The sequence below is a fragment of the Anabrus simplex genome, chromosome 6 (assembly GCF_040414725.1).
Source record: "Anabrus simplex isolate iqAnaSimp1 chromosome 6, ASM4041472v1, whole genome shotgun sequence".
Taxonomy (NCBI): domain Eukaryota; kingdom Metazoa; phylum Arthropoda; class Insecta; order Orthoptera; family Tettigoniidae; genus Anabrus; species Anabrus simplex.
In genome coordinates this window covers 89227167-89245571 of record NC_090270.1, presented here as the reverse complement: position 1 = coordinate 89245571, position 18405 = coordinate 89227167, and the positions used below count along the sequence as shown (strand labels likewise).

Sequence of the window (18405 nt, the reverse complement as noted above, 5' to 3'; positions counted from 1 at the left end):
TTGGGGGGGATTGGGGGTTTGGTAGGATGTTAGGAATGTCTCGGAATGTGTCTTTGGTCAGCTGTTATTATTACTTGCTCTACTAGACTGATTAGTGCGTGTAGGTTCGGGATTGAGGTAGGTGGGGGGGGGAGTGCTGGAGCAGTTCTGTTATTGTTTGGCGGTATTGTTGCCAGTCGGTTTGAAAATAACGTCTGGTGGGAGGAGGGCGGGAATATTGGTTACGTACACGAGGGCAACGCAGGCAACGAAGAATGAGTTAGCTGTGAAATTTATAATGTCCAATAACGGACCATTATATTGGTATTATAAATTTACTCATTCAGGACAAATATTTTAGGTTCCGTATGGGAATCAATATCTACATCATTTGATGGCCAGGCAGGCATCTATTTTTGGAAATGAGACATAGCTCTCATAGTGCATTGGCACTGCTGGTGGCTTCAAATAGCCTATGCAGTGGCCTCCACGGTATGCACTAGCCTTGCGTCTTGGGTGGTGTGCTAAGTCCCAACTGACAAGCCTAACTTAGCACAGGAGGGCGAAACGCAGGCAACGAAGAATGAGTTAGCTGGGAAATTTATAATGTCCAATAACGGACCATTATATTGGTAATATGACAGAACCTTACCGGCCAAAGTTCTAAGCTAAAATATTTCACATAGGAGGTTTTGTCCCTGCAGCAACGATATACTGTAGCTAGTGGGACGCGTGCTGTGCTGTGCTGCGCAGCGGTCTGAGCTAACCTTCATAGAATAGAGACGGATGGAACACTTATCTCGCAAAGTTTGCACGTTAAATGCAGTTTATGCATTTAAATGTAGCATTCAAGCAGCTATCACAAATGTTACATCTGCATTGCTACAAAACACATGGGGAAAGATGGAAAATAGTTTTGTCATTTGTTGCGCCATTATGGTGCGCATGTTGAGGTGTGTTAGATATGTAAGAAAAACATTGAGTTTCTCTCCTTGTAGAAACAAAACACCAATAATTATCTCTATTACTTCTCAAGATATTAATTTTTATGTTATTATACATTCAAGCCAGACATCCTTTATACTTTAATTTAATTATTCAAACCAAGGGTATCACAGGCAAAGTTACAAACTATACCGCAATCATAATATATAAAACAAAATAAATATGTAGGCACATTAAAATTGGTAAGCTACATAGCAGCATAGTGAAAATCAAATATATATTGCCAGTTTAATCTGGATAATAGCCTCTGTAGCTCAGGCGGCAGTGTGCTGGCCTCTCACCGCCGAGTTCCATGATTCAAATCCCGGTCACTCCATGTGAGATTTTTGCTGGACAAAGCGGAGGTGGGACAAGTTTTTCTCAGGGTACTCCTGTTTTCTGTCATCTTTCATTCCAGCAACACTCTCCAATATCATTTCATTTCATCTGTCACTCATTAATCATTGCCCCAGAGAAGAGCGACAGGCTTCAGCAGCTGGCACGATTCCTGTCCTCGCTGCTAGATGGGGGCTCCATTCATTCCATTCGTGACCCTGTCAGATGACTGGAAACAGGCTGTGGATAATCAGGAATCTATATCTGCTAACTTACTCATTGTTGAAATGCTGTGTGAAAGTAGCTGTGTGTGTTTAATCAAATGTGGGAGGAGGATGAATTTTTGTCTCGACACTAATCCTGAAGCCAGAAAAAAGGCCTTAGTAGGCTACAGTAGATTCCTGATTATCCAGATCATACTGGCAGGATATATTTGATTTCCACTATGCTGCTATGTAGCTTACCAATTTTAATGTGCCTACATATTTATGTATTATAGAAAGACATTACTCACTTACATAATCATAATAAATTTACTTTTATTCATAATACAGTAGTGTATGTACCAGGTGTACACATAAGATTTTGCTGGTTTTTGTGGTAAAGTAAACACGTAATTTTCAAGGGAAATTCATTTTTTGTTTATTCAAAATATTGGCCATCAGCTTCTACACACTTCGCCTATCTTTCAGGTAAGTTATGAATACCATGCCTGAAAGACGGCTTGTCTTTTGCGGCAAGCCATTTTCCAACTTCCTCGAAATTGCTGAAGTGCTGCTCTGCGAGCACGTGCCCCATTGATGCGAAGAGGTGATAGTCTGATTGCACCAGGTCAGGGAGTATGGCGGATGCGGAAGGATGTCACATCCAAGCGTATTCAAGGTGGCTTTCACTGGTCTTGCTGTGTGAGACGGCGCATTGTCACGTAACAAAATCACTTTGCCATGTCTTCTGGCCCATTCTGGTCATCTTTTGATCAATGAGTGATTTAAATTAATCATTTGTTGGCGATAGCATTGTGCATTAATGGTTTTGCCGAGCTTCAAGAGTTCATAGTACACAATACCACTCTGGTCCTACCAGACACAAAATGCATGGTCTTCTTGCCAAAGCGATTGTCAAAACCATGTCTCACATCGATGGAGCGTGTTCACCATATGTTTCTACCAGCAAACAATGACTTTCCACAGCCTATTTCTTTTGATTAAATAAGAAAAGCAATGTGTGCCGCAAATGTTAATGTCAGACGAACAAACTGACTTAAGCCTATGTGTCAAATTCATACGCTGCATACTGTTCGCTGGCGCCATCTCTTAGTGAAACCTGAAAAGACTTATGCATACACCTGGTATATAGATTTAACACTAGAACGGCGGAGAATCTAACATTCCTAGAACAGCGGTAAGGGGTCATTTTGACCCATCATGGGAAATGCTTGGAAATGTTCAAAATGGAACACAATAAGGCATGTATATTCTTCTTCTCGGTTTCCACAACATTATTTTACACATAAAGACCTAACACTAGTATATGGACCTTATATGTTACTGATGGACACATGATTAATCACGAACAACTGCACCATGTTCCTGTTTTTCTAAGGAGTTTTCACAAAATTATCAAATTGAACACCTTTTCTTAGTCAGTCATCCACATTGCAACAATAATACACTTTCAGAAATTCTTTAGGAAAATTAAAAACATCCTAAACACATTTTGCACACACAACTTCTACTTTTCGTGCACATTTTCCACACACTGTTTTGAGGCACTTGCTGCAGGCATCGCTAGACTTGTTGCCTTTACAGACCAACTTGGCACTTCTTCCGCTTTTTAGATGGACACGCTCCCACAGCCTCCTCCTCTTGTTGTTGTTGTTGCCCTTGCTCATCCCGCCTTGTTAGTTCACTTGCCAGCTGGAGGATGAACTTCTTCCTACACGTTACTTGCTTGTAAATGACCCAAGCACTGATAGCTGTTAGGTCTAGGATGTTGTAAAGGGCATGCATTGGCCACCTCCTGCATGCAGCCTTGGTGGTATATTTATGGGACATTTGGTTGACCACATCTAACCCGTGTTTCGTGCCATTGTAGAAAGTTGCAGTTTCTGGCTTCTTCTTTCGCTCTGTGATCATTGTTACTTGAGCGTGCCGTATGCTAAGAAGAAGGACGTTCTTGTTTTCCTTCTCTTGGAACACTGTCAAGGTGCAATGTGTGTTCTCAGTCTGTTGCAAGATGGTTGTAGAGTACAATAATTCTTCTTCACCTCTGTAGGGATTTCCCGATGAATGGGGTTGATTGTTCCCACCAACAAAGTCTTTTTCTCTTGGAGCTACTTAGCAAGTTGGAGTGATGTGAAGAAGCTGTCTGTCATCACGTTTCTCCCTTGGTTTAGAAATGGCTGCATGAGGCGAAGTACCATGTACTATCCCATTGTCTGCTTATCCGGACGCGCATCGTCTTTACCAAGGTATGGAAAGGCATTGCAGATACATTTTGAGTTCACATCTGCAGCAGTCTAGAATTTGAGTCCATACTTGTCGGGCTTGTTTGTCATAAATTGGGTAAATCTGCACATGGTTTTGCTGGGAAGTAATTGTTCATGCACTGTAATATTTTTACTTGGGTGGAAACAATGAAGGTAATTTTCCACGAATTTGTCCCAGATTTCAGAGACAAGAGTGAACCTGTTAGTTGCCAGGCGCTCAGCTTGGGTTGATTTCTCGTCGAAATGGAGGAATCTGAGAAGCTCTCGAAATCTATCTCTTGACACTGTGTCCTTCATGAATTGCTGTCCACAAGAACACGACCATAGTTTATCCACAGGAACACCTTTCGAACACAGGACACCGCGGGTATACATGATGGCAATTATAGCCCCCAACTCCTCGAGCGACACGGTCCAGTCCACGTTCTGGAGTTCTTTCTGAGTGTTTGATTTATGTATCATTTATTTCATTAGATGAAACAAAGATTCGTCAAAGGGGAGACGAAAGGCACTAGTGACAGAGTCGTCAACTCGGTGGTAAGAATATGTTGTGGGACATCCCGACTCCTTCAGCACGTTCACTGTGGCCGGCCTTCCAGATGAAGAGTTCAGTCCAAGTCCTTCCACTCAGTTCCGTCTCAGGCGACCATCTTCACTGATGAAACAACTGAGACATGTCTGTAAGAGGAACACTTTCTAAATGATGAGATGAATACTCATCTGACAGTAAGAGCTCAACAATACTAATAATAATGGCTGGGTACACACTGTTGTCTGACAATGCAAACTGCTGTAATAAGGAATATTGTACAAGTGTCAAAATGACCCCTCCTGCTGTCCAGGGTATGCTACATCAAAAATCTATGAAACTGTAAATATTTTGCTGGGTGCAATACAGCACCATGAACGGGATGAAAAACGATGAAAAGTCAAGATATTTGAAGAGAAATGATACAATAGTGCACACGTTAATAAAGAAAAATTGAAGGTGGGTGTCATTTTGACCCCTTCCGCTGTTCTAGTGTTAAAAACATTGTTACACTATCGTACAGTGTATAATTGACTTTCAATAATGTTTGTACTGTGCAATTAAGAAAAAAATCCAAATGTTCTCAGTAGAACATGTCCTACTGTTTCTTGATAACTTTGTTATTGTTGCTTGAATCTCATATTAATAATGGTATTACTTTTACATCCCACTAACTACTTTTATAGTTTTTGGAGACACCGTGTGAGCCACACCCCTCACGCACTGAGTGCTACTCACCGTGTATAATATAACATCGTGAGCAAAAAACTGAGGTCCGGATCGCGACTGGGAAAAACCACAAGCCTTGAACTGGAGATGAGCTTCTTGGCCGGAAAATACCAAGAGACTAATTTTCAAATCAAAAATATAATGAAATCCAGCAAATAACAAGGAGAAATTTATTGAATTAATACATTAGGAGAAAATAGATGGATTTAAAAACAGGGAAAGGTAATTGATATGAAAACATACGTAATCGCCCTTTTACAGAGCTGTAGCAACAGTGTCACTGCGATGGCATAACACCATACAGAATCACATTATATTACAGGAAAGATCACAATATGAAGATAAAGTTGGAATTCAAGAGGACAAATTGGGGCAAATATTCGTTTATAGGAACGGGAGTTAGGGATTGGAATAACTTACCAGGGGAGATGTTCAATAAATTTCCATTTTCTTTTCAATCATTTAAGAAAAGGCTAGGAAAACAACAGATAGGGAATCTGCCACCTGGGCGACTGCCCTAAATGCAGATCAGTAGTGATTGATTGAACATGAGGTCATCCTTCCTTATCCACTCTTTCCCGTAATGTTTGAGCAACAATGTGTGCAGGTCGTTGAGCTTTTCTTTTTTAAGAGGAACCCCTTCCTCCACTGGTAGTGGCACAATAGCAGAAAAGGGTTTCCCATGGTTCAATATGCTTTTTGCTTCCACCACAATCGCTGTTATAGTTTACTTCACTTCTTATCACACAGTTGCCTGATTTTGTTCATGTAAGTATGATCCTCTTACAGGGTTCTGCTACATAATGAGCTTTGCTGCATAACACACGCTGGACATAACGACTTTTGCAATAGTTTCATTATTTGTCACCTTTAAACTATGGATTAAATGGCCTTTGCTCACGTATTACGTTGCTGGATTATGTATTTTGATGAGCTGCATACAATGGCGGTGATAACTCATTTTGAGAAAAAATGCACATAACAGGTTTTGCAACTGGACGACTCGTATGGAAGCTAATAGGAATGGGAAGCATGTACTGAAATTTACAAATAGAAGAGTAGGGTCATCTGATCCATAATAGACTATATCATAACTGACTTTTAATTCAGGAAATCTGTTACGAATATGTGAGTTTTCTGGGTATTTTTCAATGATATGGACCACTATCTGATCTGTAGTGAGCTAGGTATCTGTACACATAGGATGGGGAATGTGAAGTCTGTCTGCAAATGAATAAGGGTAGAAAATCTCTAGGTGGGGGAAATTAGACAGAAGTACATGGATATGATAATTGAAAAGTTCCAGACAATGGACAGTAAGCAGGTTGAGGATATAGCCTAGAAAGAGAATGGGTGGCATACAGGTATGCTGTAGCAGAAACAACAAGGGAATGCATAGGAACAGCTGTGTGTATAGATGAGAGTAAAGCAAACATCTTGGTGGAATGATGAAGTGAGAGCAGCTTGTAAATGTAAAAAGAAAGCATTTCAGAAATTGCTTCAAACCAGGGCTGATGCGAGACAGGGAATTGTATGTAGATGAAAGAAACAGAGTGAAGCAAATAATATTGTTGAATCCAAGAAGAAGTCGTGGGAAGATTTTGGTAATAAGCTGGAAAGGCTAGGTCATGCAGCATGGAAACCTTTGTGGACAGTTATAAAGAATCTTAGAAAGGGTGGGAAAATGGATATGAATAGTGTTTTGGGTAACAGGTGAACTCATAATAGGAGGAGGACAATAACGTTGGTGAAATTACGCTTGAGGAAGTGGAAAGGATGGTTAATAAACTCCATTGTCAAAGGCAGCAGGAATAGATGAAATTAGACCTGAAATAATGAAATATAGTGGGAAGGCAGGGATAAAATGGCTTTATAGAGTAATAGTAGCATGGAATGTTAGTAAGATACCTACTGATTGGATGAAAGCAGTAATTGCACCTTTCTATAAGCAAGGGAAGAGGAAGGTTTGCAGCAACTATTGAGGTATCTCATTGATCAGTATACCAGGCAAGGTGTTCACTGGGATTTCGGAAGTGAGTTTGCGATCAGTGGTTGAGAGTAAGTTGGATGAAAACCAGTGTGATTTCTGACAATAGAGCAGCTGTCAAGGATCAGATTTTGGGTATGCGCCAGGTAAGTTAAAATTGCTATGAGAGGAATAGACAATTATGTTTATGTTTTGTAGATCTATACAAGGCATATGACAGAGTACCGAGAGAAAAGATCGCCAGCCATACTCGGGGCTATGGATTTAAGGGGTAGGTTATTAAAGTCAATCAATTGGGTTTCAGTGAATGGTAGAATGAGTTATACTATGATCTTATGACTTTATACTGAAAATGGGATTATGACAGCATGAACAGAATTTCACGCTCTTCAAAACTGTTTTACTAACATGTGTAGTGTATGAATATGCCCTATTTAAATATTAGGGTTTTAATGCTTCTATATCCTTTTTTTTTTTTTTAATTTTCTTTACTTCACACCAACACAGGTAGGTCTTATGGCGATGGGATAGGAAAGGGCTAGGAGTGGGAAGACCTAGGATGATCTCTAGGCTGAATCCTTACCATTTCCCAAATCGGACTATTCCTCACTCCAGGACAAGTCATCACTGAAATATTTGAATGCTTCTTTGACATGGATTAATATTCTACGAGCAGAAAACTAGGTCAGTTGTTGAAGTTCACTCCACAGAACAGCTGTAATGTGTAGAAACAAATTTCCACTTGTTTCCTCATAACAGCAAACTAAATGCAGCCCGATTTTATGAACGGTTGTAAACAATAATGTACGAATATCATCATTATCAGTCGGTTTACTCATTGCTAAGCGTCATGACCTCATTTCTTCATTTCATTAGTAACTGCATCCTTAACGAGATTTTTCTATTCTGAGCGGTCTTCAGCTCTTCTTAAGATATTGTGAAGAGGTAGACCGGTGATCTTCTTTGCTTGGTCTAACCACCTACTTGTTGTTCTGCCTCTTGGTCCGCTGCCTTCAGTTTTGCCTTGCAGAATGGTCTTTTTTTTAATTGTCTCCTTCTCTCCTCAAAATGTGTCCCAGGAATATACTTTTTTAAATTACTTTATGTGCCTGTACAGTATTTTTCTCTAAATACATTTTCAGGTTATTTGATCCAAATAAAAGACCTTATGGTATCACACTCAACAATTATGCAAGTTAAGTGTATTACCAAACTGCAGAAATTTGCTCTCATAAGGGACATGCAGTACCATATGGTACCAGGCTATTATTGACAACCCATTGAGCCAATTTACATTAAGGTAGCTTTTATTGGCTTCCCAACAATGAATATTGTTCATTTGATAAAATTAACCTCTTAAGAGAAAAAATCTTCGTCCTTTCCGGGTTATAAAGACATGGAAAATTCTAAATTCCCATGAAGGGAATTAGATATTTTTCACCAATAGAGCATTATAAAGACATGTAAAAGAAAAAATGCGGTCCGGATAACATGGAAGGCCATATAATCAAAGTCCATTACTCTTACTGTACGCAAAAGGATATAGGGCTGTATGAACTGTTTGAGAGTATATCGATTGGCATGACTTCTGGAGAAAAGGGTTCTGTTATCTGAATACCAGTGTGCTTTAGCGCCAACCAGTCTACCACCACCATCTGGTATGCATGGAGAGTGCCATCCCAGGTGCTTCTTTCTGAAAGCAACTCAGTAATTAATTGTAAAAATATTTGAAAATATACACCTTCCATGTTTTAGCCTGCATCTGTGGAAATCATTGCATTTATTGCAAATTTACCATCCCATTACATTTTCAAAGGATGGAAAATATATTCACAAAACAAAATACAAGGAAACAGTACCTGAGGTACTTTTTCTTAGTGTCTGTGATTGTTGTGAATGGTAAGCCTCTCCTACAGATTCAGCAGTCAAACTGTATATGTTGGTCTATATTACAGTCTATACAGTGTCGGTAGATGCAGAGTGGGTCTCGGCCCATAAGTGGCCACGGTTGGTCCATGATCCAACAGCTCTGCACTGTGACCGGCCAACCGAGCAGGGGAGGGGTGGCCATGGCTCTACCGTGGCTCTATGTCTCTGCATTTGGGAGGCGGAACAGGGCTGGACCTTACAGCTGGCCCCAACCGTTGGCTGTCCTGAGAATGGTTTTCTGTGGTTTTCCATTCTCCTGCACTAAGGCGAATGCCGAGACAGTTCCTAGTATAGGCCTCGGCCGCCAACCCCCTCAGCTTCTCCGAGCATCTCCTTCATCGCAACAAATCTCCGGGCCTGAGAGATGGTGTCACCATCTAAGAGGCCTGTCTTCCCCTTCAGGGGAGGAATGAAAACATTTTAGTAGTAGTCTATAAAGTCAGCGAGTGTTAGTTAAGCAAGCTGTTTGGAGATTTGGAAGGTGTACTATGGCACACAGCTTTTTTTTGTTCAGTCAGGTGGTGGTGGTGGTGGCATTTCTCGTTTTAAGGGAAAGTACAACTAGGGAACAATAATCTCTTAACAATTAACAAGATCCAGCACATGGAATATGAAGGTATCAGGAAAAGAAAGGGAATGGCCATGGAAGGCATGAAAATGAAAGATACATTACGTCTTGTAAATCTAATACCATGAGGTTCAGCAGAGAACAGGAGTTGACCTAGATAGCTCGGATAGGAAAGATCAAGGTGAGAAGACTGGCACAAGTCCGTAGATGCCAAAACACAGCAAGGGGTTCCGTGGTCACCAAGTCATGCTTCCAACTCATGTCTTTTATGAGAGGCTGGTATCTACCACCCCTGCCCACAGGGACAGTGGGTTGTTTTCAACCATGAAGACCTGCTTGTGGATTTCTAATGGAAACAACGTCCTTTTCATCCTGCATCTTCATCTTCTTTCTGAAATTTTATGCCGGGAACCTCACTTTACCAGTTGCCAAAGCTCGGTGATTCCTTGAACCTACTCATTTGTAAAATGGGTAAGAAAGATGCATGTAGTAATGTGTTAAATAAGTTTCTTTATGGTAGAGTACATAGGACTAACTGTTTAGTGCTGCTTTGATTCCACAGTGCTTTAATATTATACCAAGAAGGCCACAATATCTTTGAGTATGGTCAAGTGTGCAAGTCCATCATGCAAAAGCTGAATTGTATCCATCACAGTTGAGCTAGGCTGACAACAGGACACTTCGATTCAAATGCCACTGCCTGTCTACTAACTGTATCTGATGTGTTTCCAAATTGCGCTTTGATTGATAGTATGCACTGCTGATTTGTTTATGATCTATGATAAATTTCATTTCATATCACCTATCCTAACATTTCCAGCTTTTAAAAAGTACTGCCACATCAAGACAGTCATTATTAAACATGCTATTAAGGTTCTTTTACATGCTGGTAAATTACCTGTTCTGGTTTGAAAGAGAGAATCCAGTAGATTCTGACAGTATGTGCAATACCTTGCTTAAATTATTTGTGAATTACTGTGTAACTTTTTGCTCTTATAAGACAGTTTTCATAGAAGATCCATACTTGTCAGTGTATTTTTTTGGACAATTCTTGCTTCGAACAATCACTCCCTCTCTAAGAAAGATTGTTCAGTGTGGACAGTATATATATATTTACCTAAGCTATCAGGCATATGGACAATATGCAAGAGTAATTTTTCTGTCACCTCCTGCTTGTGACAAATATTTTAAAAATCAACATAATGAAATTCATTTTAGTAAGTCTTTATTTAATTATTTATCACTGCAGTTGCAGAAATTAAGTTTAAACGATCCATCTACTTGTCCCAGTGTTCCAATTTAACTTCTTTTCTTCGTTTGCCTTCTGTAGGAAATGTTGTGCAGGCGCCCTTGCCTGGCATTGGCAGCCTTGCTAAGGAGGCTTAATAGACTGGGAAGTCTACAGAGGTAGGGTGGTCAGTTCCTTTCCTGATATCAAGTGTTCATGTAAGTGGGTGATTGCAGCATGTTTATGTGTGTGTGTGTGTGTTTCATGTAGTGCATCGGCTTGTGCTTGTAGTGGGCCATGTGCTATTGAAGAATGTGGTGGGTTCACCTATTACTGGTATAATATCCTAAACACACAGGTGAATATCAGGCTTCATTTACCTCATTGCATCTATATGAAAGACTTCCATCAATGCACTGCGGAGAAATTTGTAATGAGACTGGTCCTTTGGTGCACAAATTATTATGCACGACTGCCTCTACTGTCTGGTGGTACATTTCACTTGTGAATATTTTACCCATTCATGGGTATTAAACTAGAAAAGCTGCTATAGCCCTGATAGAACTGTTAAAATAGAAAATTAAAGAGATCAGGTAAAACATGATAAGAACTAGGTAATTTTTTGCATCTTGGAGGGTATGATAAACACTGCACACAGTGTATGTTATTTATATATCAGTTGGAATAATTACAGAGAAATGAAAGAAAAATATTTCCTGAATAATTGCATCACTTTTCTTTACGGTGCTATTGATAGTTAATTTGTATTTGATGCATGGAAGCTCACACACCATTGTTTCGTTCTGAGCCTCAAATCTTTTACCACCTTTGCCATTCCTTTTGCTTCCAGTTTGGCCAATCAAAACATTGAAAAATATTAACAGAAATACTCAAAATTGCTATTATAGAAAAGGAAATTAATACTCTCTTAAGCAGTCCGATATCATGCAGAAATGCAATAGTACAGTAATGTTTACATTTTTCATTTCATTTGTTACATTGAATTCAGCTTTTGCTACAAATGTATTGCTCTGAAATTATTCCATCTTAGTTGATATTAGATTTTCTTGAACAGAATGCAGTATTTAAATTTTCATTGGAATTTCAGGTTTTTAAAACTTGCTTCTTTCTGTACAGCTTTTTTTTATTGTCTAAAATAATATAATACAGTATTGCATATTGATTGGTTATGAAGTTTGTAGGAAATCTTCCTAAAGCTGTAACATTTAATAAAGTGGAGAAATATTACAGAATTACAACATTCAGTTTCTAATAATTCGGACTGATTACTGTGAATTCAAATTCCGTTACAATCTTAATAGATCAAGATTTTGATATTGAAAGTGATGAAATTGTGAAAATTGTGAGAATTGTGAAAAGGATGGTAATAATAACACCAACCCATTGGAAATAAAGGAGTATCTTTAAATGTATGCTTGCTGTATAATGTCCCATTGGCAAGAGTATCTTAAACTGTATGTGTACTGTATAATGTATATAGTTTAGTTTCTGCATGTTTTTAGGAAATGTGTTCTTGATGGGTGATGTTTGAGAAACTTATGTAATTAGCATGTTCTGAAAATACTTTCTAAAACTTTCTAAGAAATTGATGTAGGCTATATACTGTAAAATAAGGTTATTATTCTTTTTTTTTTCCTCTGCTTTTGTGAGAATGTATTCCTGTTACTGAAATTATTTAGCAAGCTTGGTAGAAAACTACTTCCCAAATCCTTTAATTGATGAATTAAATATCTCATGTCATTGATTCTTTTCAGATGTTCTTGTTTAATCATATATCATTGTCTGTTTAGCATGGGGGTTGTGAGTGAGGAGAATTTGGAGCAGTCATCCATTCTCTTTCGACGCCTGGGATCTGCTGTGTTCTATGGAGCTGCTTCATTTCTCATCACAGTAGTGAACAAGACTGTTCTCACCAGCTATGGTTTTCCATCATACCAGGTGTTAGCCCTGGGTCAAATGGCGGCCACCATAGTTACGTTATACATCGGAAAGCACCTTGGTATTGTCAATTTCCCTTCTTTGGACAGGGGAGTGTTCCGTAAGATCTGGCCTCTTCCACTCATTTACATTGGTAATGTTGTGTTTGGTCTTGGAGGCACCAAAGAACTCAGTTTACCCATGCTCACAGTGTTACGGAGGTTTTCAATATTAATGACTATGGTAGGCGAATATTGTGTTTTATCAATACGACCAAGTTTTGCTGTACAGGCGTCGGTGTATACAATGATACTAGGTGCTTTCATCGCGGCAAGTAACGACTTAGCATTTAGTGTCAAAGGATATACTCTAGTTCTCCTTAATGATTTCTTTACTGCTACAAATGGAGTGATCATGAAACAGAAGTTAGAGACAGCTGAGTTAGGTAAATATGGACTAATGTTCTACAACTCTCTCTTCATGTTTCCACCTGCTGTGATAATAGCGTGGGTCTTAGGAGATCTAGATGCAGCATATGAGTATAAATTGTGGGGTGATATATTTTTTTTAATGCAATTTGTGATATCCTGTTTTATGGGCTTTATCTTGACATACAGTGTAATGTTATGTACGCTACACAATTCAGCTCTTACAACAACAGTTATTGGTTGTCTTAAGAATGTGTGTGTTACATATCTTGGAATGTTGATTGGAGGCGACTACATTTTTTCTGTAGTGAATTTTGTAGGCATTAACGTGAGTGTCATTGGAAGTCTTATCTACACATGGGTAACGTTCCGTCCTGCTGATACCAAAGCAGCTGCTACCAAAGTTTCAACTACAACTACTGTGTGACGTATCAGAAATTGCAGATCTAGTATTTGCAAGTTAAGTTAACAGCTACTCTAAAATATGATTCAGTCAAATGAAAACTGGTTCTCCTGTACAAAATTTGATAGATGTAATATTTCACTTACAAATTCATTAAAGTTGCTGGATACATCTAGGTCTAAATGCAACCACCTGGTTGCTAGTCAAGTGCTCTACCAAATGCTAGTAGAAGATAAAGACTGATTGGACAATAATTCCTGGTGGATTGACTTCAGTCGTACAGCTCTTGGACATAGTTCTAAACTAGTCTTTCAAAGACAACTTTAGGAAACTGAACACATGATGGAAAGCAGATTATGATTATTAGATGATCTTAACTGGAAGGAAATGATGACAATAAAAATTATATATGGCTAGATAGTTACAGTATGAGGACATGGTGTGAACAGACATAATAAATTAAGAACTTTCTAAAGACAAGAACTTCTAACACTCTGGAAGGTGCAAGGATTAATTGGATGGGTGATGAATTTAAAAAGAAATGTAAAATGCACGTCAGGTAGAGGTAAAACATAAAATTAGTCACATCAATGAAACTAAAATGAAGAACAGAAAATGTGTGAAACTATATAAAATTAACACGAAATGTCAAGCATGAGGAAGTGAAAGATATATTGGATGATCTACACTGTAACCTTATGTTGAGAAACCTAAAAAGGAGGACTTAGATATTTAGGTCATCAAGCAACCATCTTCTGGCAAGACGGGCTGAGTGGATAAGACGGTACAGTGCTGCCCTTCTGAGTCTAAGTTGGCAGGTTCAATCCTGGCTCAGTCTGGTACATTTGATGGTGTTCAAATATGCCAGCCTCATATTGGTAGGTTTACTAGCACATAGAATAACTCTTGCGAGAAAAAATTCTGGTACCTTGGTGTCTCTGAAAACTATAAAAGTAGTTAGCGGGACATAAAAACAGATAATAATATTATATATAAAATTCTCATAATGATACTGATGTCTTCCATTCAGTCATGTCCAACCTTCGGCAATTCTGTGATTCAGAGCTCTTCAAGTTGTTTTGTTTCTATCCAGTGTATCCTCTTTTGGCTAGGTTGTCTTGTTCTGCTGATCATTCCAAGCAGGATTGCTTTTTCCAAGGAACCTGATTTCATAACATGGCTAAAGTATGCTAGTCTGAGCTTCACAATCTTGCCAACCAGTGACGTGTGTCTTGACGTGCTCTAAAACTGCCTTATTAGTGACTTTTTCAGTCCATGGTATTCGCAAGAGCCTTTGCCAACACCAGAGCTCAGATGCATCGATCTTTTTCTTGTCTGCTTGTTTCAGCGTCCAGCTCCCATGTCCATGCATGAATAATGGGAAGATGATCACATGGACTTATCTGTATTTGGTAGATAATGCAATATTTCTGCTCTTCCAGATTGGAGACTTAGTCATCATAGTGATTCAACCAAGGACAATTCCTCTGTCAATTGCAGAACTGCAGTTTGTACTTTGATTTTGGGTTCCTAGAAAAATGAAGTCCTTCACAATCTCTTATTTCTTTTTCATTCAGCTTTATACAAGCTGTATCACTTTCATCCATAGTCATAAGTTTGGTCTTTTTTAGTATTGAGGTAGAGGCCCATATTTTTATTTTCATCTTTAGATCTTCTTCTGTTTCTGTCAGCAGGGTTGTATCATCAGTGTATCTCGAATTATTTATGGTTCTTCTTCCAGTCTTCACACTAATGTTAGTTCCTATAAATTTAGCTTCCGCATAATTATTTCTGCATACAAATTGAAAAAGCAATGGAGAAAGAATGCAGCCTTTATTATTATTATTATTATTATTATTATTATTATTATTATTATTATTATTATTATTATTATTATTATTATTATTATTGGCTATTTATAGCAGAGTGCAGCCTTTGTAAGGCAGACCCTCTGATGAGGGTGGGCGGCATCTGCCATGTGTAGGTAACTGCGTGTTATTGTGGTGGAGGATAGTGTTATGTGTGGTGTGTGAGTTGCAGGGATGTTGGGGACAGCACAAACATCCACTCCCTGGACCATTGGAATTAACCAATGAAGGTTAAAATCCCTAACCCGGCCAGGAATCGAACCCGGGACCCTCTCAACCGAAGACCAGTATGCTGACCATTCAGCCAACAAGTCGGACTCTTAGGCAATGAGATAAAGATTGATCTTTTCCATCTCCTTAGCCATGTAATAGCTTGCCATATCTTCTGGCACAAAGCAGTGATGGCTGCTAGAAGGTCAGGCATTAACAGTTTTGCTGGGATGCAGTCAAAACCAGAAGCTTTAATATTTGGTAACTGTCTCAGTGCCCATTCTACTTCTTCCTGGAGGATAGTTTGTTCTAGTTCAGATGCTTCAACACTGAATGGTGGATCAGTATTATCTTGAGAATACAGCTGTTCATTGTAATCACACCATCTTCGTATGTAGGGAAAATTAATTAAAATATTAATTGCTCAAGTAAGAAAACTGACAAGAACATTATATACTTATAGGAAACTGACGGGGAACAGCAACTTGCCTTGGAAGCACACGTGTCTACAATGTATATTTTATATACTTAATAGCTAGAATATTCAAAATTTTTGGCTGAAGCCTTCTTCAATGGAATAAAAAATAAGATCTTGTACAATAAAGGTCTCATTATATCCTCAACTTACATGTATGGTAATATCATGCACTATCTTTCTCTTGAGGATGGAATAAGCTTGTATACGACAAAGATGTTATTCTATCCTGTACTGATGAAGGTTATAGTTAAGAATTTGGACTTTTGTATTTCTTTTTTTGTGTACTCTATCCAGATATGCTTAAATAGGAAGTCGCTGATCTTCATCTTGTTTCCTCTTCATAGCAATTAAAGTATTAATTGTGAGATAGCACATTAAATTTATTATTTAAACTCAGGAATGGAATTACCTTTGTGTAGACTTCAAGTGCTCTTCCTTGCCAAAATGATTTCAAGTTATTGAGTGTTAATGAGTAGACAATATGATTGGGAAATTCTGATAAATAAGTACATTTTGTCCTGAATTTGCATTGAAATTTGCTCCGCTACAGTATGTTGTTGGCACCCCCAATTGAGTAGTTGAACTAGTTTTCCCATCCATGTTATCTATGTTATTATGGTTTTGTAGTGATGTATACATTGTGCCACTTTAAAAAAGGAGGAAAAGAACTTTTTTTGAAAGTTTTTTTCTGTAGGGTACCATTTGGAGTTGTGTATCATATGAAATGAAGACTGCATTGAAGTTTAATTTTGAAATATACCTTTGCAATTAATCAGATTATGTAATTAGCCAGTTTTCATTTGAATGATCTTTCTACAGTATTATATATAAAGACTTACATAAAGTAGCAACTCATCCAAATGAGAGTTACATGTGACAATTTTAAATAGGACATAGATTCTAAAATGTGAAGCTTCATTGATAGAAGTAGAAAAAGACAAAGTATTTATATATTGTTAAATAGGTATGAGTTGAAAATGTTGGGCATATTTTGGGTTTGAATCAATTTCTCTTGGTTTCCATGCTCATGTGCCATGTAGTTTTGTTTGTAGATGAATTGCTACTTTCGGTCTTACTACTTTCATAAAATTTCACCAGAAATGTGATAATAAAAATTGAAGTGCTATAGCTCAAGCAGAATTCCAAGCTGGATCCTCCTTTAAACACAACAAAGCTCTACTGCTATGCTGCTAGCAATGTGAGTCTCGGCAAAAGCTGTACCCAAAGAGCTGCTGATGGAAGTTTGTCGCATATAGCGATGTTTATTTCTTTTTCTTTTTCTTTCTTTTTTCTTAATTTGTTTACCCTCCTCAGACTTGGTGAGAGATCCCACCTCTGCCGCCTCAAGGGCAATGTCCTGGAGTGTGAGACTTTCGGTCGAGTTTTTACAACTGGGGAGGAGGACCAGTACCTCGCCTAGGTGGCCTCACCTGCTATGCTGAACAAGGGCCTTGTTGGGGTGGTAGGAAGATTGGAAGGGATAAACAAGGAAGAGGGATTGAAGCGGCCGTGGCCTTAATTTGGGTACCATCGGAAATGGGAAATCACGGAAAACCACTTTGAGGATGGCTGGGATGGGAATCAAACCACCTCTACTCAGTTGACCTCCCGAGGCTGAGTTTACTCCGTTCCAGCCCTCGTACAACTTTTTCAAATTTCGTGACTGAGTCACATTAACCACTTAACCACAGAGGCAGACTACTTTGTTTTTTTTTTTTTTTTTTTTTTTTTTAAAGCCAAAATAACTTGCAAGGAAACTGTATTTGTTGGACTAGACTATTTACAATATGAATATCATTCACTATGTTTTATCTTACTCTGACATAAAATTTTGAAGTTTAATTAGATTTGAGTATCAGCTGTTCTATACGTCCACCAATCTGTCTGCTTTGTATTTATTCATGGCTGCATATGTTTTCTGATAGTTATTTTCATGGTTATGGTATTTTGATTACATAAATTGGCAGAGCTGTATTTCAGAACTAAGTGGATAAAATAATATTTGTGTAGGTACTTAAAAAAATGCTAATTTGTTGCTGCAGTTTTGAATGAAACATGGTGTATCAAAGTCATCGATTGCAATGAAACTTGGTAGGCAGATCAAGTAAGACATCAGAAAATTGCTGCATGTCTGCCATTGGTACGTAAGCTGCACACAGCACGACATAATGAGTGAGTCTGAGTAACAGTCCAGCAGTTTCCTCATTCATGGTAACTAAAGATTTGGCCTATACCATATTAATGGCATGCATGTTTATGTATAGATGACAAAGATAACGTTCTACATAACATTTTATCTTCCATTATACATGATACAGAAGTA

General features: G+C 38.4%; 1 protein-coding gene across 1 annotated transcript in view; it reads left to right on the top strand.

Moving 5' to 3' along the window:
- The window catches only part of frc (fringe connection), a 44412-nt gene extending 29056 nt beyond the window's left edge, over nt 1-15356 (top strand). Inside the window, exon 4 of the mRNA XM_067149031.2 lies at nt 12569-15356. Coding sequence (XP_067005132.2) covers nt 12570-13550 — 981 coding nt within the window. The 5' untranslated portion in view covers nt 12569 and the 3' untranslated portion in view covers nt 13551-15356. The remainder of the gene's footprint in view (nt 1-12568) is intronic.
- The last annotated feature ends 3049 nt before the right edge of the window (nt 15357-18405 follow it).